Source organism: Agelaius tricolor, unplaced genomic scaffold (genome assembly GCF_023055355.1).
Source record: "Agelaius tricolor isolate 1412-34295 unplaced genomic scaffold, bAgeTri1.0.p SCAF_9, whole genome shotgun sequence".
In the NCBI taxonomy this organism is placed as follows: domain Eukaryota; kingdom Metazoa; phylum Chordata; class Aves; order Passeriformes; family Icteridae; genus Agelaius; species Agelaius tricolor.
The window spans coordinates 24756441-24783219 of NW_027269269.1; the positions used below are offsets into that span (position 1 = coordinate 24756441).

Genomic DNA, 26779 nt, shown 5'->3' on the forward strand with positions numbered 1-26779 from the left:
CTCTGGCTTAAATCCTGGCTCTGATGGACTCACCTGGTGACTATTTCATTATGTAGAGAATGGTAGGGTCTCTAGGAGAAGTTCTACTCTTTGTCATTTTGCTGTGAAACAAATCCTTTCTGGCCCAGGCAAACGTAAATTATGTACACCGTGCCTTGCATAGGCATCCATGTCATATTGTGCCAGTGCAGGATGTTCAGCAGAGCTAATTTTGTGCACCTCCAGGACACTATTAACTCTTCAGGTGCTCTATACTTTCAGTAAATACTGTGTGACCCATGGCTAGCACTAAGCAACAGCAAGAAATGCTGTCAATAATAGCTTGGGAACTTGCATTCCTGTCAGCAGTGATTCAGAGAATAGTCTAGACTTCTTGCAGGACAGGTGAAAGGAAGATCAGCTGGCATGGGCTCTGAGCAGCTTCCCAGCAGCCTAGAAAATGCTGCAACAAGGAGAGATTTGAGTCCGAAGTGGAGCAGGGGAAATCAGAAATGTTAGCCAGCAGGCCGTGTCAAAGTGCAAGCTTAATTTTGTTCTGATATTACTTCATTCTTATGTTGCTTCTAAACAGAAGACAACATCTGCTGCCATGTGGCTGCTGAGATTTTGTAGGAGTCACCCTTGGGATGCCATTGGCTCCCTGTGTTGAAGGACTAAGTCAGACTCAGAAGATGCTGAACATTTCTCCCATGAAAACACTGAGGAGAGGGTTGAGGTGTATTTAACAGCCATTTCAGTGTGGTGGTAATAAGAAGTACCATCGTGCTTCATAGGGGAGAAACCTTGCCCAAACTGACATTTAGGCCAGTATCATGTATCCCCCTCATCATTGCATAGGTCACCTGTCTCATCCATGGGTACATTGCACTCTGGATACCAAAGATCTGAACTCTCTCTTCCATCAGTCCAAGACAGATGCTTTGCTCAGCTGCAGAGTAACATAGACACTGCTGTGATCCCTGAGCCAAGCAACCATCTGGAACTGGAAACAGCCCTGAAGGTGTTAGAGAGATACCTACACTGCTCTATGAGCTTGGAAAACTGGTGTTTGCTGCATGTGGATCTTCCTGTCCTGTTCTCTCAAACTGTCCTGTACATCCCACGGGTTTTCACCACTAGGTGAGATATCTCTGGCCTTTGTGGGTAACTTTGTGGATTAAAAGTTATTTTTGCAAGTTTTGGATGCAGGCACCATTAGCGATATCAAAATTAAGAGAAGTGGCCATATGTCCACTGGCACAAGGATTTGAGCCTCTTGTGTTTCTGAATTCCTTATCCATTTTCAGTCCTCATTGGAAAAGCAAGTAAGTGGCTGAAAAAACATTATGTGTGGTTACTAGTTGCTAATGAACATCAGAGAGTTAAAAAATGCAGAAAACTGCAATATCTTTTATTAGACCAGCAGATGTAATAAGGAAAAAACCAGATTAGTTTTCAAGCATGGAAGCTCTTCTTTAGGTCAATGTGCCCCAAAGCATGTTGGTATTTTCAGCAACATCAGCTGATCTAGTAAAAGTTATTGCTTCTCCATAGAAGTTATTGCACCTCACATATCTTTAAACCATCACAGCCATAGCAACACTGCTACTAAACAAGATTCTCAAAGACCCATTTTGTATCGCAACTGCAGGAATACATCCACATGAGTCCTAACTTTAGTGTATTTCTTCTCAATTTTGTCATCTATTTATTTTCTGTCACAGCTGTGTGTAATAAATTTCAGCAGTTCTGAGGAAAAAAAAGGAAGAGTGATTGATTTCCATTTTCTGGGCTTTATGGGTTGTGCTACTTAGAAGAGTTGTCATTACCACCATTTGCTGGTGTTTAGTGGAAGATTTAATTCACCTACTGTAATGATTTGGGGAAATGTGTCGATGTACAATTTAGAAAGTTGTTATGTAAATGGCAGCATTATGAAATGCTTTTATATGGATGCAGCATCCCCTGTTTCCTAAGAGGGGTAGCAGCGTGTGTCTGACAGGGTACAATGGACAGTTGTTAACCATAGCAAGAACAGCATGTCCAAAGAAAGATTTAGTCAGAGCCTTGGGGACCAATTTGTTTCAAGCATGTCTGCATGGGCAGGATTTGGGGGAGTGAGTGGGAGATGAAGGATTTCAAAATGTTAAATTAAAAGCTTTGGTTTTGCAGACACCAGAACACTGGATGACTTTGGGCAGGAGAAGAGGGGAGAGAAGAGGATTTTGTAGTTGAAAAGGTTTGCTTTTACTGTGGGAACAGCCAAGGAAAACTCAGGAGATGTAAAAATATGCAAAGAATTTGTTAGATTGTTGATTATCTCAAAGTGCATTGGGATAATCCAGGGTAGGCAGAAATTGCATGAATGGGGTGCATAGAAATTTATTTATTCCTCATACTAGTGTGGAAGCGAGCACCTTGCAGTGCACTGAGCTAAATCAGCATGTCATAGGTACTACCAGCCTGGGATGAAGAAACCAGCCAGACCAGTGTGGCCATGAGGGTAGAAAGATCTAGGGGAAGCAGTGTCTCAGCCCAGCTCCCGCAGTTTTGCTATGTGGCTCCCTGCCCATGAAGCGGAGACAGCAGAGAGAGATGGCTCTTGATGTGTGGGTCAAAGTGGCCTTGGAGAAAGAAACAATGCAATGGCCTACTTCAGTGCTGAGAAGTTTGAAGGTACGCCTAATCCACCCGGGTTTCCATGGACACATCCGTTCCTGCCATCTGGCATTGAAGGAGTGTGGAAATTTGCTTGCTGTTTCAGGGCTGGTTTCTCTTAGATATTCCTATGGTCTCCCTGCGTGGCTGACATGCAAGGATAGGCCATTGCTGTGCCAGGGATCAGGTTATCCTGACCAACACATGGAGAGGGCTCACCCAAAAGCCTATGATGGCCATGCATTAGATACACAGCGCCTGCACTGGACTGCACCTGGTGCTGGACAGTGAGAGCACATCTCCCTCCTGATGCTCCTTCTTGTTCCACTATGCAGGCTTTCAAAAGCTCAAACTTTTACACTTGGGACAGAATTCCCACATAACTAGTCCTGTGGCCAATAGGAAATAAAAAAACTGTGATAGATGAGTTGACAGGGTTATCACTGTTTTTTCTTCTATTTAGTGACCTCTGTTTTGTATACACAGGTGTTCAGCAAAATAAATCCTGGGTTTTGTTTGAATTAGTTTTATTGAAAAGGTACAGACATAGTTAATTGGGTATATATTTGAAGGGCTGTCATATTTCTTCTCAGATAGGATTAAAACAGTTCAATCTGCAAACTCTATTTCGTCTGTCAAAGGGAGATAACCAATTTCACAGACTGAAGTTATTAATGATCAACTGAGTGAATTTTATCCATCTTTTTATATCTTGGAAGGACACCTCACTGAAGCTGATTTTGATCAATTTGTAAGCAATGTCACCTTCAATAAATTCCCATCTGACAATAGATAACCCAGTAACAAGCTGGGAGACAGCAAAGGTGATGTAAGACCTGACATCTATTGCAGCCCTTGAACCCAACCGCATCCCCACTGGATTTTTAGAGCCATGTTAATGCAAAAGTGAAAAAAAAAAGTAGCATCATCCTGGAAAAAAGCTTCCTTTTCAAATTTTACTCACAAAGATGTTTTTCATTGAGACATGAGAATTACATTACTTATCATAATTCTTTCAAAAGAAGAAGGTGGGAGTGGTTTCTTTCTTTCTTTCTTTTTTTTCTTTTTCTTTTATTGTTTTTCCTATCCTCGCCCAGCCTAGCATGAACAATCTTGGAAATATCTTAGCCCTTCAGTTAAAGGATCCTGTGCGTGTTCTTCTGAGCAATGTGCCCCAACTGAGTCCTGCAGTGGTTATCTGCCAGCATCTGATGCCTGGGATATGGCAAAGCACATCTCCTCTATCCATGATGTACTATTCCATCGATGCTGAGGAAGAGGTATAGATGCTTGCTGGTGGGAAAATGGACTGCTAGAGCAGTAAATATCTGTGCTCATAGCTCTAGTGTCCAACAGGCTGGAGTGTGCTGCACTCACTGGATAAATGGTTGGCATAAGCCTAATCTTTTGGGGAAGGCTCAAGGACAGCTAAAGTGGAAATTCAGAGTTCCAGGAACAGTATCTCCTCGGCCACGTCCTTTCTGTACAATCTTCAACCTATTTTTGGAAGTGGTGATAAGGTGAAGAGGGAGCCAGAGTGAGAGGACTGACTGGTGCATCTGAAGATTATTATTCCCTGTGGCTGCTCCATCCTTCTGGAGTGTAGCCACAGATTGTTCTTGCAGTTGCTGCAAGAAGCAGCTAAAGTCACTTGCTGTGTCACTGTGGTTCGTAGGTATGGTACAGTATCTGCTGCGGTGACCAGGTCTGAAAGCTGATTAAAATGCTCCCTGATCCTAGCAGCTTGTATCAGGAGGGAGTAATTTGGGTCCATTTTGGGCAGAAATGCTTCCTCTGACCACCAGGCTCTCAGTTCACATTATGCTCACTGCACTTTTTAGGAAGCACATTAATTCATTTACTGTAGAGGGTGAACTGATCTTTGCTGTTTACCTGCCAGCTGATGCACAGCAGGATGCAAGGAACAGTCCAAAGTGAGCTGGGATGGCATTTGCTAAATGCAGTGTGTCCTTATACTAAAAACCACACTTATTTCCATTAGGTCAAGACAGCTTCCAAGTCTTGGCAGATCAGGAAGGCAGTGCGGCAGTCCTAGGGAGAATATGCAATTTTTCTTGTTTTCACTTGATTTGACTTTGCATCTTTTCATTCTTGGAAGTGATCTGCAGGAGTAAGGGCAGTGACAGGCCACTGTGCCAAACATGCTCTGTGCTCTCTGCCCTTGAGTTTGCTGAAGGAGGTTATGTTTGGCAAGAAACATTCGTGGGCCTTCATTGTAAGTGAATGTGTGGACATACTCATTGTATTCCTCAAGGTGGTCATTGTGTGTATGCACAAGGATGGAGGTTTCCTGGAACTGCTTCTGATCATAAAATCATCGTTTTTCTTTGTCCTTTTGCTTGATGAAAAATGCAGCAAGTCAGCTGGAGAAAAGAGAAGCAATCTGAGAGAGTCTGAGAAAACTTCAATTCCCATATTGCCACAGAATGGGGGAACAGCTGGGCTGTTCATGGCTCTCCCTTCGATATTTTTCTGAAGTGTTATACTTCAGCTGCTTGAGCCTTTGCCAAGAGCTGGCTCCGTAATGGAGCAAAACCCTCTTTAAGTCTGCCTGCCCATGGCAGGGCTGGTGTGAAGGGTGCTTTGTTAGAGTGCTAGAGCTGTCAGAACACCTGTATCAGCAGGTTTGATGTTGGAGAACATGCAGCAGGCACCAGACCAACCTGAAAAGAGGCCAGAGGGTACATCCCCTGAGTCACCATGTGATGCCTTCTCGCCTCTCTGAGCCCCCACCTGCTGAATGAAATCCCAACCCATGTGGTAGTGAGCAATTTTGCTGCCTGATAAGGGTAGGTCAACCATTGCTCCTTCTAAACAGAGTTAGTAGTTTTATTTCAGAACCAAGATAACTGGTAAACCTGGACTGCTGGGGTGACATTTTTACCTAGTCCCCTGATAGAAGTTTGCCAAAGCTTGATGCTGTCCAAGGCAGAGCTCAACCTAGGCTAACCAAGGCTGGTGAGATGGTAGTTAGCTTTCCACATACTGTTGTTATGGGTACCAGCTTGCTTTTTTTTTCATGGTTCTTAAAGAAATTTATGTTTTTCTACCCCTGAGACTTTTCCTTGCCATCTTCACTCCTGGGTGCAGCTCTCCCCCACCCCTCTTCACAGGGGTAGTGGAGCCATGTAAAGGGTCAGAGCACCTTTTGAGGCATCTGAGGAGGCAGAAACCTGAACAGTGCTGAGCAATAGGGTAGTCTGGGCAGGGGGATGCTCCCAGGGACTGTGACTGGTGGGGGTGGGGAGAAGCATGACAAAATGGATTTGCTGCCTGCAGGACGCAAAGGCTGCATAGCTGTGCTTTGGTGGGGAGGAAACGTTGAGTGGGGGAATGAAATAATTGGACATTTGACAGAATTGTTAGAGAGTTTTCCTTGTCAAACTGCTTATTTTCACAAAGCAAAACTACCATGATCAGACTTGGACAGGGAGCTGGCTGTGCGCAAGGTGTCATTCTGTGCAAGCTTTCTGCTTGATCCTTTCCCACAAGCTCATCCTAAATTCATAAAGGGTTCCTTTCCTCCTTTTCTACCATCTACATACACACTTGATGTGTGCTGATTTTCAACTGATTAATATTTCTGTGCAGCCTTAAGAACTGCACTGACTTAAGCTTGTGACACAACTTGTTGGCGATTCCTGCGTTACACAGTATTGCAGTTCCCCAACTCCGAGAACTGCCTCACACCCTTTGGAGATACCTTGGTCGGTTTTACAGGAGTGCGGAATGCTCGTGTTTCCCAGGCTCCTGCATGGCGGAGTTAGGGTGGTTCATACCTTTGCAGTGTTTATACCGTGCGCTGCAGCGGTGACCAGTCCCATGCAGACCATCCCAAATATTTTGCTGTGCGCTGCCGCTGTCGTCTTCAATGCAGCTGTAGGCAGGTTCCGGAAAGAAGAAGCCCCCACGCTGCCGCGATGATCCGGAGGAGCGGTGGGGGTGCAGTCTCCAGCCCTGCGCTCGACCGCACCTCCACACCCTGGCCCGTGTAGCATCCCTACGGATGCAGCGGCGCCGGGTTGGCGGGGAAGGGGAGGAGGGGGGAACCCCCAATTTGCGCGGAGAGAGGAGGAGGGTGGTGGGACGTGCCGCTGCGCGCCGGGACGGTGCCGCGCGGGGGGTGACAGCCGCAGCCCGGCGGGTTGCGGGGGCGGCTCGGGGCCGCCAGGCTGCGCTCTCGGTCCGGCCGCCGCGCCTGCCGCCCTCCCCGGGCGACCGGGGCTTGGGGCACGGCGGAGCCTCGCCGCGAGCGGGCGGTCCCGGGACGGCGGCGGCACCACCGGCGGCGGCACCTGCGGCGGCGGCGGGGAAAGGCAGGGCTCGGCGGCCCGCTCCGCGCCCCTCGCCCGGCCCGGCATGACGCGGCGGCGCCCCGGCGGCGGCGGGAGGTGGGTGCCGGCAGCCCTGGCCGCGCTCCTGGCCCTGAGAGGTGAGTGCTGCACGGGCGGAGCGGGGCGCGGCACCCGGCACGGGGCATCGCCCTGCGGCCGCGGGGTCGCCGCCGCCGGTGCCACGGCGGTGCCCCGCGCGTGGGGAAGTTTTGATTGCGGTCCCGCCGGGGATGCTCGGGAATGCGGCGGCGGGCGAGTGCTTTTGCAGGCAGGCGTGGGGAAGGAGCGCTGCTCTGCTCGGCTCCTTCTGCTGCCTCTGCCGCACCATCCTTCCTACTATTCTTATATATACATATTTTATTTAATCTATTTTTTACCGTGCCGTAAAACTTGCTTGAAACTGGGCTTCACGTTAGGCTCAGTTGTCTGGGCCTAGCCCCTTGGTAAGCTCACCTGTGTGGAAAACTCTGGTCTATCCCTCAGGCCCTGAGGCAGCAGGGAACTTTCCGCAGAGATGGTGACAGGCTGCTCGGAGCCCCCTGTGTCCCCCCCATCCTCTCCTCTGCCTCCTCCTTCCAGGCACACGGCGCACCGCTTCAGCTCTAAGATACGTGCCTGCCCCCGGGGACGTGGAGACTCCAGCACCTCCCGCCCCCTATAGCCCTTCCGAAATAAGGTGTGTTCCCTGGTCTCTGTGCGGAGAGGAAACAAATTGCGTATGACAGATGCTACTCACATCACTTAGTGCATTGCCGGGGAGCACCAGGAGGTGCTGCATTAAGGGCAGCAGAAGAAACTACCAAGTGCAAGATGTTCAGGCTCATCTGTTGATCAGGTGGCAATGCCTCCTTTCAAGTAATGCTAAACTTTAGAGCAGCCTGCTCGGTTATAAGGTCTGGCCTTTAATGCAGACCCCCGCTAAGCAATTCTGCAGAGCTCAGCTCAGCAGTGAGCAGCCCACAGCTTTGAAACAGCTGGGCCACCTTCACTGCTGGGAAACTGGGAAACTTGCTGCAAGAGGTCCCTGAGACAGAGGGAGGACAGTAAGAAACGATGGGATGTCCCATGAGAGGACCAGAGATGTCTCAGCAAGGTCTAGATGAAACCTCCTCACAGTCGGGATCGGGGTGGAGTCTGCTGCTTGGGTGGCTGTGTTGGCTTGTGTGGCTGTGCCGAGCTCTCACTGCCCTGCAAGGCACAGCAGGCTTTCCCCTCTACCCAGGACTTGGTTAGAAACAAGTCTTGGGATGGATAAATGAACTTTTCACAAATGCCTCAGCCTCAAGTGCACCCTGCATTCCTGTCCTCAGAAAATGTTTGGGAGTCTGAGTCTCATGCATTAACTGGAAATTGCACCTGCTGACTTCAAAGAGATGAATTATGGAAAAAAAATAAAGTTTACTAGCATTAAGTTGAAAGAAATAATCTCAGCTTTCATACTTCACACTATTGATTTGCTTTTTTTCTTTTTCCCAATTTAGAAAGCAAGTTCAATTATTTTCAGGTTCTCAGTGCTACAGGTTTTTTTGCCTGCAGTCATTGCAAAGGTGTAAATGTCTATGGAGTTACTGGACTTGCTCCAGTTAAAGGCATATAAGTGGTGAAGTCCTTCTGTTGACATGATGTCACTGCAGAAACATACAACAGTAATCAGATATAAGGTTAAAATTGAAGGGATATTTAATCATCCTTTTAAACATTGACTCAATATTTACTTTTTTTTTTTTTTTGTTGAGGGCACACGGGGACAGTGACATTGGACAGAACTAGGTGTGAAAGCACACTTTTCCATGAAATATTTATCTGCAATAGTGTAATGGTTTTTCTTGCAATTTCCTTTAAGTCTTCATAGTTACCTGAATGAAACACCTATGTCTCAAGCTTGGCTTTTTTTTTCATTTTTTCTTAGGAAAAGTCTTTCGAAGATGGTGGTAGATGAAAATAGCTGTGGTACACAGTTATTTTTGTGGAACACAACATGGCCATATTTTTTGGTAGTTCTTGAGTTTGAAAAGAAAACACTGTAAGAGATAAGGAACAGACATACACCCAGAAAAGCTGAAATTAAATTGGGAGAGTTTTTTCTAAACAACATTTGCAGAAGATTAGTAAGTGTGTTTCTGCTCTGGGCTGCCAAGTATGGTTAGGAAGAGTGATTTTTAAATTTTTTTCCCCATTTTTGAGATTTTAGATTGGTTTAGAAGATAGAAGAAAACGAGGGGTTATATGCAAGGTGATTTCTAAATTAAAAATAAGATTTAAAAGAAGAAGGATCTGAAACTGTAAGAGTGTATAATCAGGCAAAATACTTAATGCCAAGAAAATGAAAGTTGGGGGGAAAAAAGACTTTGGAGGTCATTTCATCATTCTCACACTTTATACCTACAATAAAATAAAATTAGACTTCATAGTGAATGATTGACTTAAGTAAATTATTATAGAGCCATTTTCTTATGTTGTTTTGCAATTTGTAAAATAACAATTATCCTTTGTAACTGGTGCTAGCTGCCCATTTTCTGGGCCTATTATATCCCTGTTTAATGTCTTGGGCCAAGGGCAGCATCTATGTTTTCCCTCTAAAACATTATAAGCATAATAATTTTTTGTGGAAATAATATTTTCCAAGGAGAAATCTAGGAAAAGATAGGAGGGAATTCTCTTTAGAGCTTTGAAACCAAACCTGGGATTGCTAATCAATCCTCCTATGTCTCCAGAAATAGCATCCTGCAAATTGTCAAATGTGGTAGAAATCACACATCGGGTACAGTCAGAGTGCAGAGCTGACGTGTTTTTTAACTGCATGGTGTTTGCATCCTGTGACACAGAACTGCAACAGGTGAGATTTCAGTGTGTTACAGTCCACTGCAGACGGATCTTGCAAGAGCAGGGGGTGAGGGTGCCTGGCTGTAGTGGATTAATGCAACAGCAGGTCTACAACTCCTCACATGACTTTTTGGAGTCACCCGCCTGTCGGTCTGAGGTTCTCACAGCTGAAACTCTTTTGGCCTTGCAGCACCCTTCTCCTACCCACCCGTGCTTCCCAGCCCTGCACCAGGTCCTCAGGCCTAGAAAGGGAGTACTGTGTCAGTCCCTTGCCCTGCCATGCTTTTGCAGTGTTTTTTTGGAACAGATTGCCATTTGTGTCAAGCTGTGTGGTTTTGTGACGTGTAGATAAATCATTTTGCTCGTGACCTGACCTTGGTCCCCAGCAATAGGCACAGATGCATTAACTACTTCTTTTTGAAGTGGGCATCATTCCCTTATTTTGGAAACCAATTCTTTATCTCTGTTTCTTCAGTATTGCCTAAACTGCAATTTTCTTTTTATAAGATTCTGTTCTCTAGGGATCTCAGAGTGCCTCAGGAGCAGCTATATTTAGTTGCTCAGTAGTAATATGGATATACAAAGTATGGTATAAACAACTCCTTAACTTAGGAAACTTAGGAATTATTTTTCCTGCCTTCTTGGGGGAGTAGTGTTTTTATTCTTATACCAATAGTACAGATGGAGAAAGCAAGACTCAGAGAGACCTTGTGACCCACTGAAGGTCAGTGGATGCTGGTAGTAGTCTTGAGTGTCTTGGAACAAACTGTAACCACAGGAGGATGCTTAAATTTATGCAGCAGGTTAAGCAATAATGTAATGGTCCTCTTTAGGGATGTTCACTACTAAATTGTGGTGAGTCATCTATATTTAGCAGGATGCTACTATCATCGTGCTTTTTAAGTAAAGTGCTTTTAACACAGTTTATTTCAAGGAGAAGTGCATGCACTGAAAATCTGTTCTTTGTAGTTTCCTCCTTGTGGAGCATTAATGCTGCCTTCCCTTTTGTAAGTGTTCAGAGAAAAATTTAGCTCCTGGTTGTTTAACAGACAGCAATGTAGCAAAGACAGTTCTCTGGTTATTACTACCCTGTGTTTGCACAGTTATTTATAAACATTACCTAATTGAGAGTCTCCAAACTTACTTTGTGAGGGAAGTCAGTTTGATTTACAGCATGGAAAACTGATGTGTGCAGAGATGAAATGATTTTCTTGCTGTCAGGTAGGACATTTGCCCAGTCTCTCCTTTAGAGAAGTCGCAATTACAGGACTCCTGGTCATATGCCTCCCTACTTTATTCTTGCAACTGTTTCATGCCTTGTGCACCAGGGAGAAAGCACAACATTTTTAACTGTGCAGAGTGAACTTTTAAGTTTTTTTTGGTTTTTTTTTTCTTAAAAGTTTTCATCTCTTTGGTTTTGGAGGTCACTTGTGTCCTGGCTCCTGCCTTTTTTTTCACTGCTTGAGCTGGGCTGCTCTATTTCATCAGGATTGAGGTATTTGGCTTCATTCTAAATGGAAGTGGAAGTCAAATGCTTTGGTGGTTTTGAAAGGAAGTTTTTGAGAGAAATTCCATCTTAGGACACTGATATTTTGTCTCTTTGTGGAGTTGTATTGTTATAATACAAGGAAGTACCCTAAGCAAAAAGATATTTTGATGTGAAAAGTCAAAATTTTTCATACCAAAGATGCTTAAATTGAATGTTTCTGCATTTTTGACTTTTTTCCTCCCTGTTTTTCTTTTGAAACAAAGTTATGATTTTACAAAACATCCCATGTTTGATAAGTTTTGGTTTAGTGGAAGTAACTTCAGTAAAGCTTTAGTGGTTGCTGCTTTTTTATTCTTACAGGACATTTTAAAAGAACAGAGATAAAAACCAACTTGCAGCAATTGGTGGTACCTGTGCACAGTCTTTGCCCATTATTTTTGCCATCTTGACACATGTATGCAAACACCATGTACACGTGCACTGCTCTTGTCCTTTCCTTATTCATTGTGCTGTAGAGCATTGTACTGAAAAAGTCAAGTTTCTATTTAAGAAATACAGCAAATATTTGTTAATATTTGTTTCCCCTTTTGGAACAGTCACTGGAGAAATCAGAACAGGACTAGCAGGTTGAGCTCAGTCCCTTATTATTTGTGCATGTGCAGAGCCACAGCTCTCCTCCTGGCAGCATAGCAGTACTTGTACATTTGCATCTCTGCATGAAGCTAATTTCAAGTGTAATTTTGGTATTATGCTGATCAGATTGCTTATTTAGGGACAAAAACTTGTGCAGTTATTTTCTCATACTCTCATGAGCCAACCTAGCTATGAGAACATGAGCTTCTGCTTCACAAGCATCAGCAGGAGAAAGCCAATGTGTGAAGTCCACTTACTCCAGATACCTCTGGGCTTTGATTTTACCAGGAATGCTGAAGCCAGGAGTGTTGTTTGTGGGGAGGCAAAGACACCCTGTTTGCAATCTGTGGTGCATTTCTGCAGCAGCCTGTCTAAGCAGTCCTGGGCCAGGTCAGCCCACTGGTCTCTGCTGCCATGGCCAAATCTGGATGCTCTAATGGGAGGTGCCAAAACCTCCTCAGGAGAAACTGGTGCCAAATATTTAGCAAAGAGGAGTCTGGTGTCATGTCTGTACTACAGGTTGCCCTAGGAATAGGCTGGTGTATCCATTGCTCTGGACTTCAATGCCTACAAAACCCAAATTTCTCTTAATTTTAGGGTATGAGCACACTCCATTTCCTTGCCATAAAATGAATTAAGTCATGTATTCCTTCTACCAATGCAGAGTGAATAAAGAATCCATCTCCTCCCCTTCCTCAGGCAAGCCCCCCAGCTTGCAAAGCAGCAGATGTAAAACTTGCCCCTTGCCAGGGGCCAGGTTGAGCTGGGCTGAGTGAGCCCCCTGGGCCGTGTCCTGAGCTGGTGCCTGGCAGGGTGGGTGTGCAGTGGCCCAGGACACACTGACCCCTCAGTCTCCCGAGCAGAGGGGCTGCGGGTGGGCTGCAGGCTCAGCTCTCCCTCTGCCCAGAACATTAACAGCTCTGCCAGGAGCAAGTGGGCTGGCACACCCTCTCTGCAGGCCCACTGGGGGGATTACTTCCTAATCCCCACTAATTAGAGGTTGGCTAGTGCCTGGAAGCATGAGGGTATAGTGATGTTATGCTTTTTTCATTCTATTTTTGGGAGTTTTTTTTTGTTCTACCTGATGTATCTGTGGATGTTCCCAGTATCCTTATAAATGCATGGGCCTATGTGATTTCTACTGAGCTCTTGACTTGACTATAGCATGGGTTAATCATTCCTGGTAGTTAATTATTGTCTGTGCTTAGAATAAGTAGAAAAAGTAAAACCAGAAAAGGAAAATGACAATATTTTCCTTATGTCTGGTCATGTTTCCTGCTCTTCAGTTATGCTGAACAACCTTTCTTTTTTTCTCTTGAAAAAACAAACAAACACAAAAAGACCACAAGCAAACAAAACTCACAGAGATGTACCTGTTTCACTTCTTCATTCCCATTTGATAATTTCTTTCTATTTAACTCATCTCCAAGTTAAATTGTCCCAATTTTAACAGTGTTTGACCATTAAGTGTTTTTGATTGATGAATGATGAAACCTTTCTGTGCCTTTGGCATTTTCAAATGTGCCATGCAGAAGTAACCCCAGCAATTCCAGCTGAGGGTGCACTTTCAGTGTTCATGGTGGCATTAGGATACTTCCAGCATCCTTCTTTTCAGCCTCTGCCTTTAGACACCCTGACAGCTTGCTTGCTTCTTTGACCACCGTTGTATGTTGAACAGATGTTTTCATTGAGCCGTTCACAGTGATACCAAGATATTTTTCTCAAGCGATTACATTTGAATTAGAGCCCCATGGTATATGAGTAGTTCAGATTATTCTCTCAAGTTCTTATTACTGTCTGTTTGGTAATGTTGAATTTCATCCTGCATTATGCTGCCCACTTGCTCAGCTTTGTCAGATCCCTTGGAAGTCTCTCTCAATCTTCTTTTGTCTCAGCCAGCCCAAATCACTTTGCCAGCTTCCTGTCTCTCTTCCAGATATTAAGGAATAGATTAAACCACCCCAGAACTGGTTAGAAACCTGGGGGTAATCCCTTGTAATCAGGGCCAGAGCGAGGGCAGGGGGAGAGGGGCTCCCATGCCTCTGAGCCTGGGCACTGAGGAGTGGGGCAGCAGCTCCGGACTCAGCCTGACCTCAGCTGGCCTGAACCCCACTGGAGGCAAGGCAAGGGGAGGAGTTCCCACGCCAGGCAAGCAGGGTACAGGTCTGGCAGTGGACTGGCGTCCTGCCCAGAACAGTTTAGCAGGTGCACTTTGAAGTGACAGAAAATTAATTACTTAGTACTGTCCTTTTCCTTCCAAAATTAGAGTGGATTGCCGGGCCACAAGTTCCCCTGAGCTTGGTTTGTCCCTTATTGTGTACTTTTATGGGCTTAGGGTACTGGGCTGTTTTAAACAAGCCCTGCTGACACTTCCAGGTTAGCCTGTAGCTCCCTTATGAAGAGCCCACCAGCTTCAAGAACCACCTGACCTAGCAAGAGTTTGCTGGTCTTTGCTAGTTACAGCCACTTGAGAAATTTCTTTCTTCAACTGTTCTGCACTTCTGGACTTGTCTCTTAAATGTACTGAAGTGACTGGGTTTTGGCTTTTGCACTTGGCCTTCAGCTTTGTTTTCAGTCCTATCTACCATTTTATGAGGCAACTATTTAGACTGAATCACTTCTTGTTTCTGTTGTTTGGCCATACAATGTGTTCTCTTGCTTCTCAGCAGTTTTTTGTTTAGAGCACTGAGTACCTCCTCAGTGATGATGCTGAGATTGCTTCCACACACCACTGTACAGTGTACAGTGTAACAATTTCAGTTCCGCTGCTTTTGGAGTTATGCTGTTTTGAGCCTTTCTGCTTCTAATTGTTTTTTCTAACATGTAAGAGGCACAATGCAAAATTCAACTACTGTATTTCTCGGAGGGATGTTAAATTTGATTGTGTAGCAGTCACTGTTACTTTGTATCTTTAGATCAGTTGCAGGGCTTAAGCTTCTAAGTGTGCTGGGACAGGTTGTTCCAAGTCCTGCCTATGCTCTTTTAGACGCTGCAGAATTGTAGCCTGCTGTGACTCTTAGCTAATTCCTGCACATGTTGCTGAAGTTGCTATTTTTTTCTGTTTTCTTTGACTTTGTTCCTTTGCTCTCACTCCACACAGTGCAGTTGATATTCTTTACCTGATCAGGAGGCCATTGGGAAATACAGGTTGATTTAGTGAGAGTTTTTTTTAGTTAACTTTTCTCCCTTTTCAGCCTTAGCTATCTAGATGAGATTTGTATATCACCCATTCTGCAGTTTGATGCCTCTGCCTCTTTACCCACACTGGATTTTGAGGCAGGGTATGAGCCTGTGATGAATTCTGCAGCTGTGGGCACACAGACTGCAAGGCATGTTGGACACCGTGTTGGTTGGTATGGCTGTATAAAGAGGTTGTTGCATCATGTTGTAGGGGCTGGTTCACTGCATCGAACCTGAAGTGCTTCTTGGAGTTTTTGCTCCAATTCCACACCACCTGCTCTGACCTGTGCTCCCATGTGGTCTATCAGCATTAGCTGCACCCCAAAATGTTTGGTTTGGAGGTGATATCTCAGCAAATGCAGCCCTTCTTCTTGGTCAAAGGGTCCCTGGGATTTCCTGCATTTAGTGCATCACTCACTCTGCTGCCTCTTACTGCCTGTGCCAGTGAAGGGGGCCTGGTGCTCCCCATGACCAGGGAAGGAGACAGGGATGGGTGGAAGATGGGTTGCTTTAGTGAAGCAGAAGATGATGGAGGGCTTCTGCAGGGCATCGCTGAGTGTGTGTGTTTTCTGGGCTGCTTCCCTAACTGTGTGGTTGATCTTCACTGTTTGATGGGGTTTGTTGTCTGAACATCTCCACGGGTTGTGGAGCTGCTCGTGTGCAGACCTGCTTGGCTTTCTGGCTGTGTGAGCTAGTGACTCGGAGAGGTTGGGAGGACCTTGGCTACTTGGCAGAGGGACAGAATGGCCTCAGTCTGTCTGCACAATCGTCATGTCCTTGGCTTGTCAAGGGCAGCTCTTCCTTTTGCCCCTGAAACAGCTGCTGCGCCCTGGGCCCTTATTACGGGACTCATCCGCAATCAGCGCCTCCCTCTCTGTGCTGGAAATGCCTCGGACACAGAGAGCAGGCTTGTGCATCTCAGCTGCACAGAGCTGCAGCAAGGCTGTGCTTTGCTTGTTCTTTGGGGAATGCTCTGTGCTAGCTCTCCTGTAGCTTTTCTGCATAGTTTCATCTGTTCTCGCTGCTCTCGCCCTTATTCCCCGTGGCTGTTTTGCCTCTTTTTTTGCCTTTTTTTTTGCCTTTTTTTTTTTTTTTTTTTTTGCAAGACTTCATTTCAGCTGCCACATTGACAGCAGTTGTCTGTTTTTGCACTGAATAGGTACAGCACAGGCAGGCTTCCCCCACCCCCCGGTCCCCATCCTCCAGCCCTCCTGCACTACGTGCCCCGTCCCCCACAGGTTCACCCTCGCTGGGAGCTCCAGCCCCGAGCCAGAGGGCTCACAGCGAGGGCACTGCTGCAGGTGAAGGAGGGGAGCTGAGGCATCCCACCGCCACCGGCTTGTGTTGCATCCTAATTGCAAATAGCCCTTCCGGCGTCAGCAGTTTGTGGGAATAATTGACAGGAGGTGCCGGCGAGGTGCTGAGTCAGAGCGAGGTGTGCTTGCCAAGGCACTGCAGCAGAAGGAGTCCGATCGCCTCGTGTGGAGGGAAGCCAATGGACGGTGGGTTTCCTAGCTGCCTTTTGGGCCTCTTTCTTTCCTTTCTCTGAGGCTGCAATTCAGCAGCAGTGATGCTATGCATGTAAGGGAAAAAACAGGGGATTGGGGGAGCTCTTTATTTTTTGCTTTTCCCTTTTTTTTTTCTTTTTTTTTGGCTGAGAGCACTGGGATTAGGGGATGTGGGCTCCATTCCCACCTGCTGCCACTGGGTTTCTGTGCTGTCATTTCTGTGCTCCGAGCAAGCAGAAGGGGTAGAGAACACATGTTGGGGGATAGTGTCGAGAGAGTGGCCCTAGTGACAGATTGATGTCTCCTGGGAGAGGAAAAGCAGCATGTGACATCCTCAGCTAGGCAAGGGGGATAGCTATGCAAGCCGAAAAAGCTGCAAAATAAAATTACTGAAAAGGTGTTCTGTCCTGTCCTTCCTGAGGGTTGTTTCTTCTGCAGTGTCCTACCATTTATTTGGGGATTTGAAATTACTCATTTGATATGCAGGAAGATGAGTGCTCGTCCTATACACATCTAGCACCTGATGGACCTCCAGGTCAGGCTCATGAGAGCTTTGTCATTTATTCCTGACCTTCTTGGATATGGCTAACATCAATGTTTATACCTCAGCTGAATCTGTCCCAGAGGTCTGGATTCTTTCCTTTTTCTTGCTTCTGGGTGACTTCAGTCATCTTTGTCTTTCTCCCTCTCTGTAGCACCGGGTACCTTTTTCCTACCTTGGACTAAAGTCAGTATTTGTTTCACAGTGAACTAAATATATGTGTCTGCTGTGTGCTGCCTTTGTAGGGAGAGCATACTATTTTTGCTTTTAGTAACCACTTTGTGGAAAGTGATGAGGAGCATGAAGACAGAGGCCCATGTATTTTTCAGAACCCTTCCTATCTATGCTGTGCTCTGCCCACCCACTTTTTTAATGCTAATCTTTGTATAATCTTTCTCTTCACTGACTCAGGTAACAGCCCTGTTATCTAGATCACCATGCAGCTCATGGGGAAAACTGAGGCCCTGAGATGGGAAGTGCCTTTTCCATGGTCATGCAGGACTCCCATGGCCAATCTGGGGTTGGAGGCTGCATCTCTTGACTGCCAGCCCATGCCTTCTCCACTGGACAATGCTGCCTGGCCACTGATTTAATCAGTGGCCTGCTGGATACTTTTCATCCTGAGTTTTCGTGGCAGTGGCTCATGGGTGATTATCTATTCTGAGTCTCTAGAGAAAATCTGCAGCAACTAAATCAAATGCAGTTCTTCCCTCATCCTTGTCTTGACCATCTTCATGATGAATATTTTGCTTGGGACCCCCAGAGGGGTGGCCCTGGGGTCACAGGTGAGGGGACTGTGTGTGCAAGGTATCTGTCCTCCTCACCTCCAGCTTGCTGCCTATTCACATGCTGTCTGCAGTGTGACACTGGTGGCAATCTTAAATAATCTGTGCCTTCAGGACACTTTGGAGGAAATCTTTCCCGATTGGGTTCTGCTGCAGGATGAGCCAGGGCTAATCAGGATCAGATCAGGGATAGTTTGGGAGGCCCAGGATGGTCTGAGCTGTGACTGCCCTGCCTTCAAGTTCTGTTTCTGTGTGAGTTTTGCCCTGCATGGTGGAGATGTGCTAGCCAGGGCACTCCTACAGAGAAGAGTGAGTCTGATCCTCAGGCATTGTGAAGTATTTTCTTCATTGCTTAAGGGAACCTTGGTTTCCATTGGGTCTAATGCAGCCCTTCTTCCTTACCCACTCTCTACCCATGGTGTGGCTTCACCCTGAAAATAGAAAAAAATAGAGCATTGTCTGTTACAATTGGGATTTTATAAGATACCTATGGGAATTAAGCACACAATTCCCTCAGGTTCTTTTTAAACAGCCTAGCTGATGTGAATTTATGTTGGCAATAAGCAAGAGTGGAAGCAGTCCTGTCAGCAGAGCCACAGCTATTTTCCCTGTGTTTGATGTAGAAACTGCTGTGGTAAAGCTTATTTAGCTTTGAGGTCTGTGTGTCAGGACCTGGCACTGGAGCCTTCAAGAAGTCTCTGATGTGAGAGGACCCCATGCCCTTGCCTCCTCTGGGGGTCTTTTCAAGCACCCAGAAGGTCTGTGGAAATACCAGTGTGTAATAACACCGTGTGTTGGGACACTGCGCTGGGCTGGGCTGGACAAATGCACCTGACATCCACTGGGCCAAGGACTGAGCCTGCTCTGAGCCAGTCAGGATGATGAAACTCTACCAAACCAACTCTTCTTTCCTTTCCAAGGGGTAAAAATGTGCGTGGATGCTAAGGAGTAGCATTTAATTGCAACTCACTGCAATAGAATTTGCTTAGGAGATAATTGAGAGATTCTTCTGACAACTGCAAGAATCCTTTTTTATTCTCTTTCTCCACAACCAAAGAATGACAGCTTGTATCCGTTTTCCACAAATGGGGAAATTCATGACAATCATTGTACTTTTAATTAAAAATAAACAATTATGATATAAAATAATAAAACAACTGCTGGAGATCAAACAAGCTGAGGAATATAGCTGTCACTTAGAACAAATCAGGAACAAACAAGAAGAAAAAGCTGCCTTCATCCTTGGTTACGAGTGAGAATCCTTCCTGGGATTTTGTTTTCGTGGCTAAAATTAATTTCATAGTGTAATTTAGGTTTCTTTTTGGAATTTGCTCCTCTGGCCATATAGCCAGGGCACAGCTGGCAGCTTCTCTTGCAGCTGCAGGAGGGGAAAAGTGATTCAGGTGGGGATGCTGCTGACCCTGTGATCCAGTGCTGACCAGAGGGTCCCAGAAGGCCACTGTTGTCTCTTGTCAGTGATCTGCTTCCAGCTTCCCCTCTCCCCTTTCACCTTTATGAAAATGTTCACTGTGTGGCTTGTTGGACACAAAGGAGTGTCCACCTCTCATTGTGAATTTATGTGAAATGGGCCCAAGTTGTGGAAATTTCATTAAATTAGTGAACTATGTAAGGCTTCCATTCATTTTGGCTTCACTTGGATTATTCTCTCAGATTTGAAGAGTTTTTCAGCCTTGGAGCTCAAAATCAACTTAGAGGCTAAAATCAGACTAGGTCTCCTTAGCTTAGCTTTAAAAACAGAAATGTATTACACTCAAAATCCATTAAAGCCAAAAGGCTGTCTTAATGCATGTGTGTATATATATAATATATAATAATGCACATATAACTGTACAGTCAAAGCAGCACTGGGAAATGCATATGTTAATGATGCCTTGTTATATATCCTGTATCATTTATGGCATGAATCCTGTATCTTTTATGGCATGAATTTTATAGTCTAAGTGGTAGTAAGATTAAAGGTAGGTGAATAATTTATAGCAAATAATTTATTTAATGAATTCCTCTTCCATTTCTATTTGAAAATTGTTTGTGAACATCCTGCGGTTTCTTTGCATTTTACTTATTTGAAATTACTTACTGAATAGCTTCTACAAATGATATTTGACATGCCACATGCTCATAAGAAGGTTTGTTGTGGTTTTTTTTAACTGTTTCCTAAGAGGGAGAGCAGCATTTTAGCTCCAGGTTTGGTTGCTCAGCAATGATACAAAGTGCAAGTTCATGCCATAGTATTTCACTATCCTGACAGCTTAAAGTAATTGCTGGAATTAAGCAGTTTCTGAAATGTATAAAGAATTAGCTATTAATTTTTAATAATTTTTCAGACTGTTTGTGGGGATAGGCAAGTTCAAAACTCATTTTTGCCAGTGAGTGCTAAAATTGCTCAAAATCTGTTACTTCCTTGTACATTTACATCACTAAATTAGAATAGCTGCGGAAATGAACAGAATGCTCTAAGGTCCACAGTCAGCAGTGTGCTGTGCATATGCCTGACTTCAGGCATATTCCTGAGTAGATGCAAAAGTGGTAGAGTGGCAAATTATGAACTTCAGCATATGTTTAAGTGGTTTTCTGAATTAGGGACCAAAATAAAGAACAAAGCAAATTTATCCTTCATGAAAGTGAACATACAAGAGAATTCTGTTTCCTCAACTGCAATTACAGGGCACTGCATCTTTCAGATGGGGAGCGTGGGGGAGTGATGATGTAAATGTTGAATTAAGTTGCAATATTCCTGATTTCATCCAATACAAGGCAGTTTATTTGATGTTTCTCATACATGTCATTGTGCTTTTTTCTCCCCTTAAATATTGCATGAAATAGCATAAAGAATTAAAAACAAACAAACAAAACCTCAGCCATTAGTTTCAGTTTTTTTATTTTTGTCTTCATCTTTTAAGATTTCTCAGATTTCAGAAAATTTTCCATGTACTTTTATTGGCTTATCATCCCTCTAAGAAAAAAATATTGTGGAAATATTAAATAATGCTTGTCAAAAGTAATGCAAATAGTGCATCACAGAAAGAAGAACTTTCTCCTGGTCTGCAAGGAATAGGTGTGAGTTACTTTAGCATCTTAAAGAACAGTTGTAACAATGTCAGCTGCTGAAGGTCCACATTTTTGTGTGCAACTTTTGTGCACATTGTGGAGAGCAAGCAGCTTCTGAAGTTGCGTGAGACACCCTTCAGCTCTGTAACACAGGTGATGCTTTGTTGGCCTACCTGAAGGCACAGTTAAACAGTTGTTTTTTCGGGTCTGTGGACCAGAGAGACCTCATATTCTTCCTGTTTGTGTCTTTGGGCTGACCTGTGTGGGGTCTCTTTTGTGTAGTAGAGGGTGGAGCACGGCAGTGAGTACCTCACCTAACGTCATGAACCTTATGAAAAGGAAAGTAACATGTTTAAGGTCTTTGCTCTTCTGTCAGAGGAGGGCTTGGGTGCAGGGGATTTGTTTCCCAAGGGAACAAATACTTCTGGGCCACAGGGCCCATGGTCTTACTGAGTTGAAGTAGCTAGCAGAAGAGCACAGACAGCTCAGGAGAGGGTGGTCTGGGAAGCTGGGAAGAGAAAGAGCCATCTCTGGGTGATTGATGATGTGTGGGATGCAGCTGCAGAAACAGGCAGTGTGGGTGAGGAAGAGCGGTTGTCCCTTGTGAGAGCTAAAATGACCTCCTTGGAGCAGAGGGCCAAAGGAGTAAAGTGTTGTGTCTCATGACAGTGATCAGAAATGCACCCAAGCCATGCTGTGCGCCAAACCCCAGACCAGGCATACCACGAAGGCAAGCCTGCCAAATGTGGTCATCAATGTCCATTGGTGCTTGTATGTAAGAAACTTGCACCCATGAGAGGAGGGCTGCTTCCAAAGAGAGGGTTTCTGGACGTCTGTACACATTGCTTTCCCTTTAGGTAATGGTCTGGATCCCAGTGGAAATCAGTGGGAGAGCTTCAGCTTCATGTGATTGGGGAGGTGAGGGAATGTTTGTCAGGCAACAGAAAGGAGGGCTAGATCTGGACTAGGACTGTGTGCTGCAGGGAGGGCTGGGGTGTGCCTGGGCTGTGCATTCCCCAATCTCTATCCCTGTTGAGTGATCCATGCTCCTCACCCACCTGTCCTCCTCCATGTACTGCACTGTGATTCCAGCCCCAGGGCTGGAGAAGATTCTGTAGGAAAAGCTGGCAGTGAAATTCTGAATATTGCACCAACAGTCTTCTCTCCTGTTTCTAAGGCTTTCAGAACATTAATTGCATGAAATACATCCAAACTTATTACTCATCCTTGGCACCTTTTATGACCTCAGTGATGAATGTTAAAACATTGAAATGTTGAAATTAAAAAGCAGTCACCTGTACCAAACAAGGTAAACAGCAAAAGGTCCCAATCTGCCACGTGCTCTAACACACCACAGGGATGCCTTTAGCAGCAAAAGAAGTAGCACTGCATTAGGTTTACAAGGGCAGTGATGCTATACCCACAAGGGCTGTGACACTCATGTCTATGATAGGAATGGCATCAAGGGACTTCTTGAAGTAATTGCATCCTCAGTATTTTGGGACCAGAGCCTGGCCAGCTCAGGAAGGTGGGAGATCAAAGGCCACTTCTGAATTTAGCTCACTTTTGTAGAGCCTTGGGACAAAAATGGCAGAAGAGGTTGGTTTGAGAAGAAGTGTGGCTATGTCTCCATCCAGTGGCTAGTGCCAATGATGACGAGTTGGCATCCCACAGAAATTCAGTTTTATATGGCGCGATCTCCCAAAAGAAACGTGCCAGATGCAAGGCTACCTTCTTAAAGCTGACTTTTACAGAGGTCTAAGATGTGTCTTATCTTGTCTTGTGCCTTTCTGTGTTCTTCTGTCTTCAGTGTTATAAACATAGACTTATTAATAATATCAATAAAAATGTAATATAACAACAACAACAACAACAATAATAATAATAATTATTATTTACTATTTTTCACTCCCGTGGGAAAGACCCTGCTTATGCCAAGTGGTTCTGCTGTGACTCCAGTGGGATGGTGTACAGTTGAAGACCTAAACGGCTGTGGCCATACATCATGCTCTCTGTGTCTCTCTCACAGTCAGCCAGGACAAGTCAAAACAGGCAAAAGGAAAGAAAATAGACAAATTTCCGCATCCATAGCAGCTGGAGTGAACGCCAAACAGATGGGCTCTTCCACCCCGATTATCCTAACCTCCTAAATATAGAAATACAGGCTTTTTTTTTCTCCTTCTTTTCTATTTTTTTATAAATTTAAATTACCCGAGGGGGTGGTGTTAGCTCACGCTAGGGCAGTGCTAACGAGTGCAAATAGAAGTCATCTGCTGACAGAGTCAGATCGTGGCTTCTGCTCATGACTATCCCCCCACCCTGCCCACACACATTTTTTTTCCACTGGAAGTGTGGGGAATGATAGGGGCTGAAGCCGTCCTGTCTGTGGGGTGGGGGAATGTGAGTGTGTGCATGAAGAAGCTTTTATTTCAAATTCTGTCAGTACTTATGCAAATACACAGAGTAAATAAGCACCAAAAAATATGGTTAAGAACTACATGTCCTTGCCTCCTCCTGCAGATGGTTTGGTGAGTAGATGGGGTAGCAGTGCTTCAAGTCACTGGAGGAGTTCACAGCTATTTTGGTTATCATTGCACAAGCACACTGATAGATATGGGGTAGAAAGGTGCAGGATCTGCTTTTTTATCATGTACCAACTCGCGTTTTTTTGCAGCTTGCAGAGAGATTGGAGGGATGTCTTCTGGCAGCAGGCTGGTTGTGCCTGAACAACCTCATCCTTTTTGTTCTGCAGTAGTTGACATCAGCAAAGCAGCAGCAGGGCAGTGCTTTGTGTGATTTTTTTTTGACTTCTTTTGCTGTACTGAGGACTTGGATAGGAAAATTCTGATTTTTTTTTCCAGTGGGGAAACACACCACCTCACCAATGCTGTGTTTTCCATTCATCTTTCAGATTACTTTTGCTCTTTCTTGCCCCAGGGGCTGCATTTTGTACCTGTTATCAGGCTTTTGATCCCTGACCAGTCTTGGAGAGCAGGTGGCAGGAGGAGGTGCTGCCTGCACAGCATAGCAGAGGAGTGTGAGGCTGTGTCTGATCCCTGCCCTGTTCTACACTTGCATGGTGGAGAGTGCACACACCTGGGTCTTGCTTTCCCCACCTCTAGGAAGGGAATGAATGACAGGGGCTTGTTTCTGGACCTTTCAGGATGCTGTCAGGGAAAAACACTGTGTTGGTGCTGTATTAGTGCTATCACTGTAACCATGAACCAAGATATATAATGGGGATAAAGGTTAGGAACAAAACTGCCCTGACTTGGGGCCCAGCCAAGCAGAACTGCAATGTTTTTCCCTTGTCATTATATACAAGGGTGTGTTGTGCTCTGTGGATGTATCTGTGCTACCATCAGTACAGATATACAAATAGACCGTGTGTAAGACTTCAGAGACTCTGTGAAGAGGTTCTTTATCTTATGGGCTGCTCTCCATGTAAGGCTAGCACACAGCTTATTAAAGCTCCCAGGGCTCATTTTGCTTGTGTGCTCATGCTCTCCTGCAGAAACTCAAATAGTTGCAGCCTTAACCCCAGGTACCAGAGTGCCATACATACCGTTGGGTTCTGTAGGATTTGCATCATCCTTGGAGACTTCCCACATACAGGAGAGGTCAACAGCTTTTAGAGGATGCTGGCTGGGGAAAGCATGGAGTTTGCACTGTTGAAGAAGGTCTCTAAGAATAAGTTGATCCAGCAGCTGGGAGGTCGACAGAACTGCAGGAGATCCTGCCTTGGGGCAGAAGGATGAAGCTGCTGGTTTCCTGAGGTTGCAGTTAGCCCATGTCTCTTCAGGGTAGAGTGCTTCTCTTGTTACACTGAGGTCATGCAGAGTGGCTTGTCTGGACCGTGAAGCACACAGATGCTACAGATACTGGGTAGTGAGGTGAAAGCAAATAAATACATCTGAAAGCTTCCCCTGGAAACGGTTTGTTTTAACATGGTGGTGATCATTCCACTAAAAATAAGCCCAGCTGAGGCTGTGCTCAATATTTGCACTGTGTCCCCTAGAGCCTGGGTCAGAACAGGGCTTTGCAGCCTGGATGCAGTGGCAGACCTGTGCTAGCTTCCACACCTTTGCTTAGGACTCAGGATAAGCTCTCACAGCTACTGCATGTAGGGGATCCCAGTGAGAGGCACCTACCTGGCTTTGCAGCAGAGGAGCTTTGGCAGGATTTCTCCACTCTGATTCACGAGTGGCTCTATCAGACCTGGCTGGCACAGCACAGGGGCACTCGAGCATCTCCATGCTGTGCACTTGAGTGTTCCTGAGCAGCAGCAGCTCAGGGGTGCAGGCACACCCATGCTGGCCCTGCACCCTGCCTGCTTGGCAGAGCTGCCTCGCTCAGGCTCCCAGCCCTGCACGCTGGCTCTGTCCCTCGTGGTGGCTGTGCCCCGTCCGTGCTGCTGCAGCCAGGGCACTTGGGGCTGTGCTAACCCTCATGGAGCCACCACCACATTTCTGCACCAGGCCATGGGTAACCCACAGCCAGCTTGGATCCTCCCTAGGGACTCAAACAGCATTTTTAGGATTTAAAAATGTAATGGTACTGCAATCCGAGGCTTGTTGTGCTGCTTGTGTTTAAGGATGCCTGGTTATTTTTAGTTATGTTTTTCGCCTTTTCTTGCCTTAGTTTCACTCTTAATAAATGTTGTTAAAAGTCCCCCTGGTTGCAGTTGTTGCCCCCTGAATAGCTGGGATTTTCATGATTGTTATCCTATCTTTGCTTTGAGGCACTTCACTATTTTGCCAGGTTTGAAAGAGATTGCCTGGAACTTTCCTATCCTTGGATTCTAGCTCAGATTGGCTTTGGATGGAAAATTTTACCCTTCTTTCTCCTATTTTTGAGAATAAGTTTTGGGCGTAAATGGGTTCCTGCATATATGAAAAGGGAAATGTTTTCTTTTGTACGCTGTCTTGCACCATGTTGTGTAGCCAGGCCTTGAAATGCAGCAGAAGGATATCTGTGTGCTTTTTGTCACCTTTGAGACAATCCACATGAATTAGGTTAGATAAAGAGCCTTTGAAAAATCAAATGTGATTGTCCATGTGCTCAGCAGAGGCAACACAGAATTCATTGAGGAAAAAGCCTCAGAGTTTTCACTCCTTGCAACTTCTTTGTGTGAACTGGGATAAACCCAGAGCTCCCCTGCAGATGCCATCAGCTGTCACTAGGAGCAGGGAATGGACCCACGTCTCCCTCACCTGCTTGGGAGACTTCCTTTGTCATACTTGGAGGTGGTGGAGAAGAAAGCCGCCTTCGTCATGTCCAAGGAGAGAGGGAGCTGATCAGGAAGGTGACCAAGGCAGGGGTGCCTGCAGCCTGAGGAGCATGGTGAGAATGGGAATGCACTGAAGGGGTGGGGGGGAAGAAGGGAGGAAGCAAATCCATATGGGACTCAATGGAGAAGGATTCCCTGGGAGTGAGTCACATTAATGGGCTGCTCCCCCAAGCTTTTTCTGCTTCAGAAAGTCACCTCTCCCAGCTTCTCCTGGGGGAGACAACAATCACCCAGAGGGATTGGAACTGGGAGCCTTTATGAGAGATCCTTTGGCCTGATGAGGCTCAGAGGACACGGGGGCAGGATGAGCCTGGGCCTGGCTGTGTCACATTCCAGAGGAACTGAAAAACTAGAAGAACTGAACACCCTGAAAGCCTCCCTAGGGACTCAGCAATTCTATCTTCAGTCTGGGATTTGAGGGTATACCACAAATATAACCTACAGTCACACGTTTATTGTAAAGCCAGTA

General features: G+C 45.5%; 1 protein-coding gene and 1 long non-coding RNA gene across 4 annotated transcripts in view; one reads left to right on the plus strand and one right to left on the minus strand.

Annotated features, from left to right (window-relative positions):
* Positions 1 to 3579: 3579 nt before the first annotated feature.
* LOC139592918 (uncharacterized) lies at positions 3580 to 6576 on the minus strand. Its single transcript, XR_011680139.1, has 2 exons — positions 6438 to 6576; positions 3580 to 5321 (listed from the first exon to the last, which is right to left on the minus strand). It is a non-coding gene; the product is annotated as an uncharacterized lncRNA (long non-coding RNA).
* A 382-nt stretch (positions 6577 to 6958) lies between these two features.
* IGSF11 (immunoglobulin superfamily member 11) overlaps positions 6959 to 26779 on the plus strand; it is a 105195-nt gene continuing 85374 nt past the window's right edge. Inside the window, exon 1 of one of the 3 annotated variants that reach the window (XM_071433320.1) lies at positions 6959 to 7090. In XM_071433320.1, the coding sequence (XP_071289421.1) occupies positions 7018 to 7090 (73 nt within the window). In that variant the 5' untranslated portion in view covers positions 6959 to 7017. Of the gene's footprint in view, positions 7091 to 7541; positions 7669 to 16595; positions 16620 to 26779 lie in introns of those variants that run through there. The other 2 variants (XM_071433322.1, XM_071433321.1) reach the window with 2 other exon arrangements.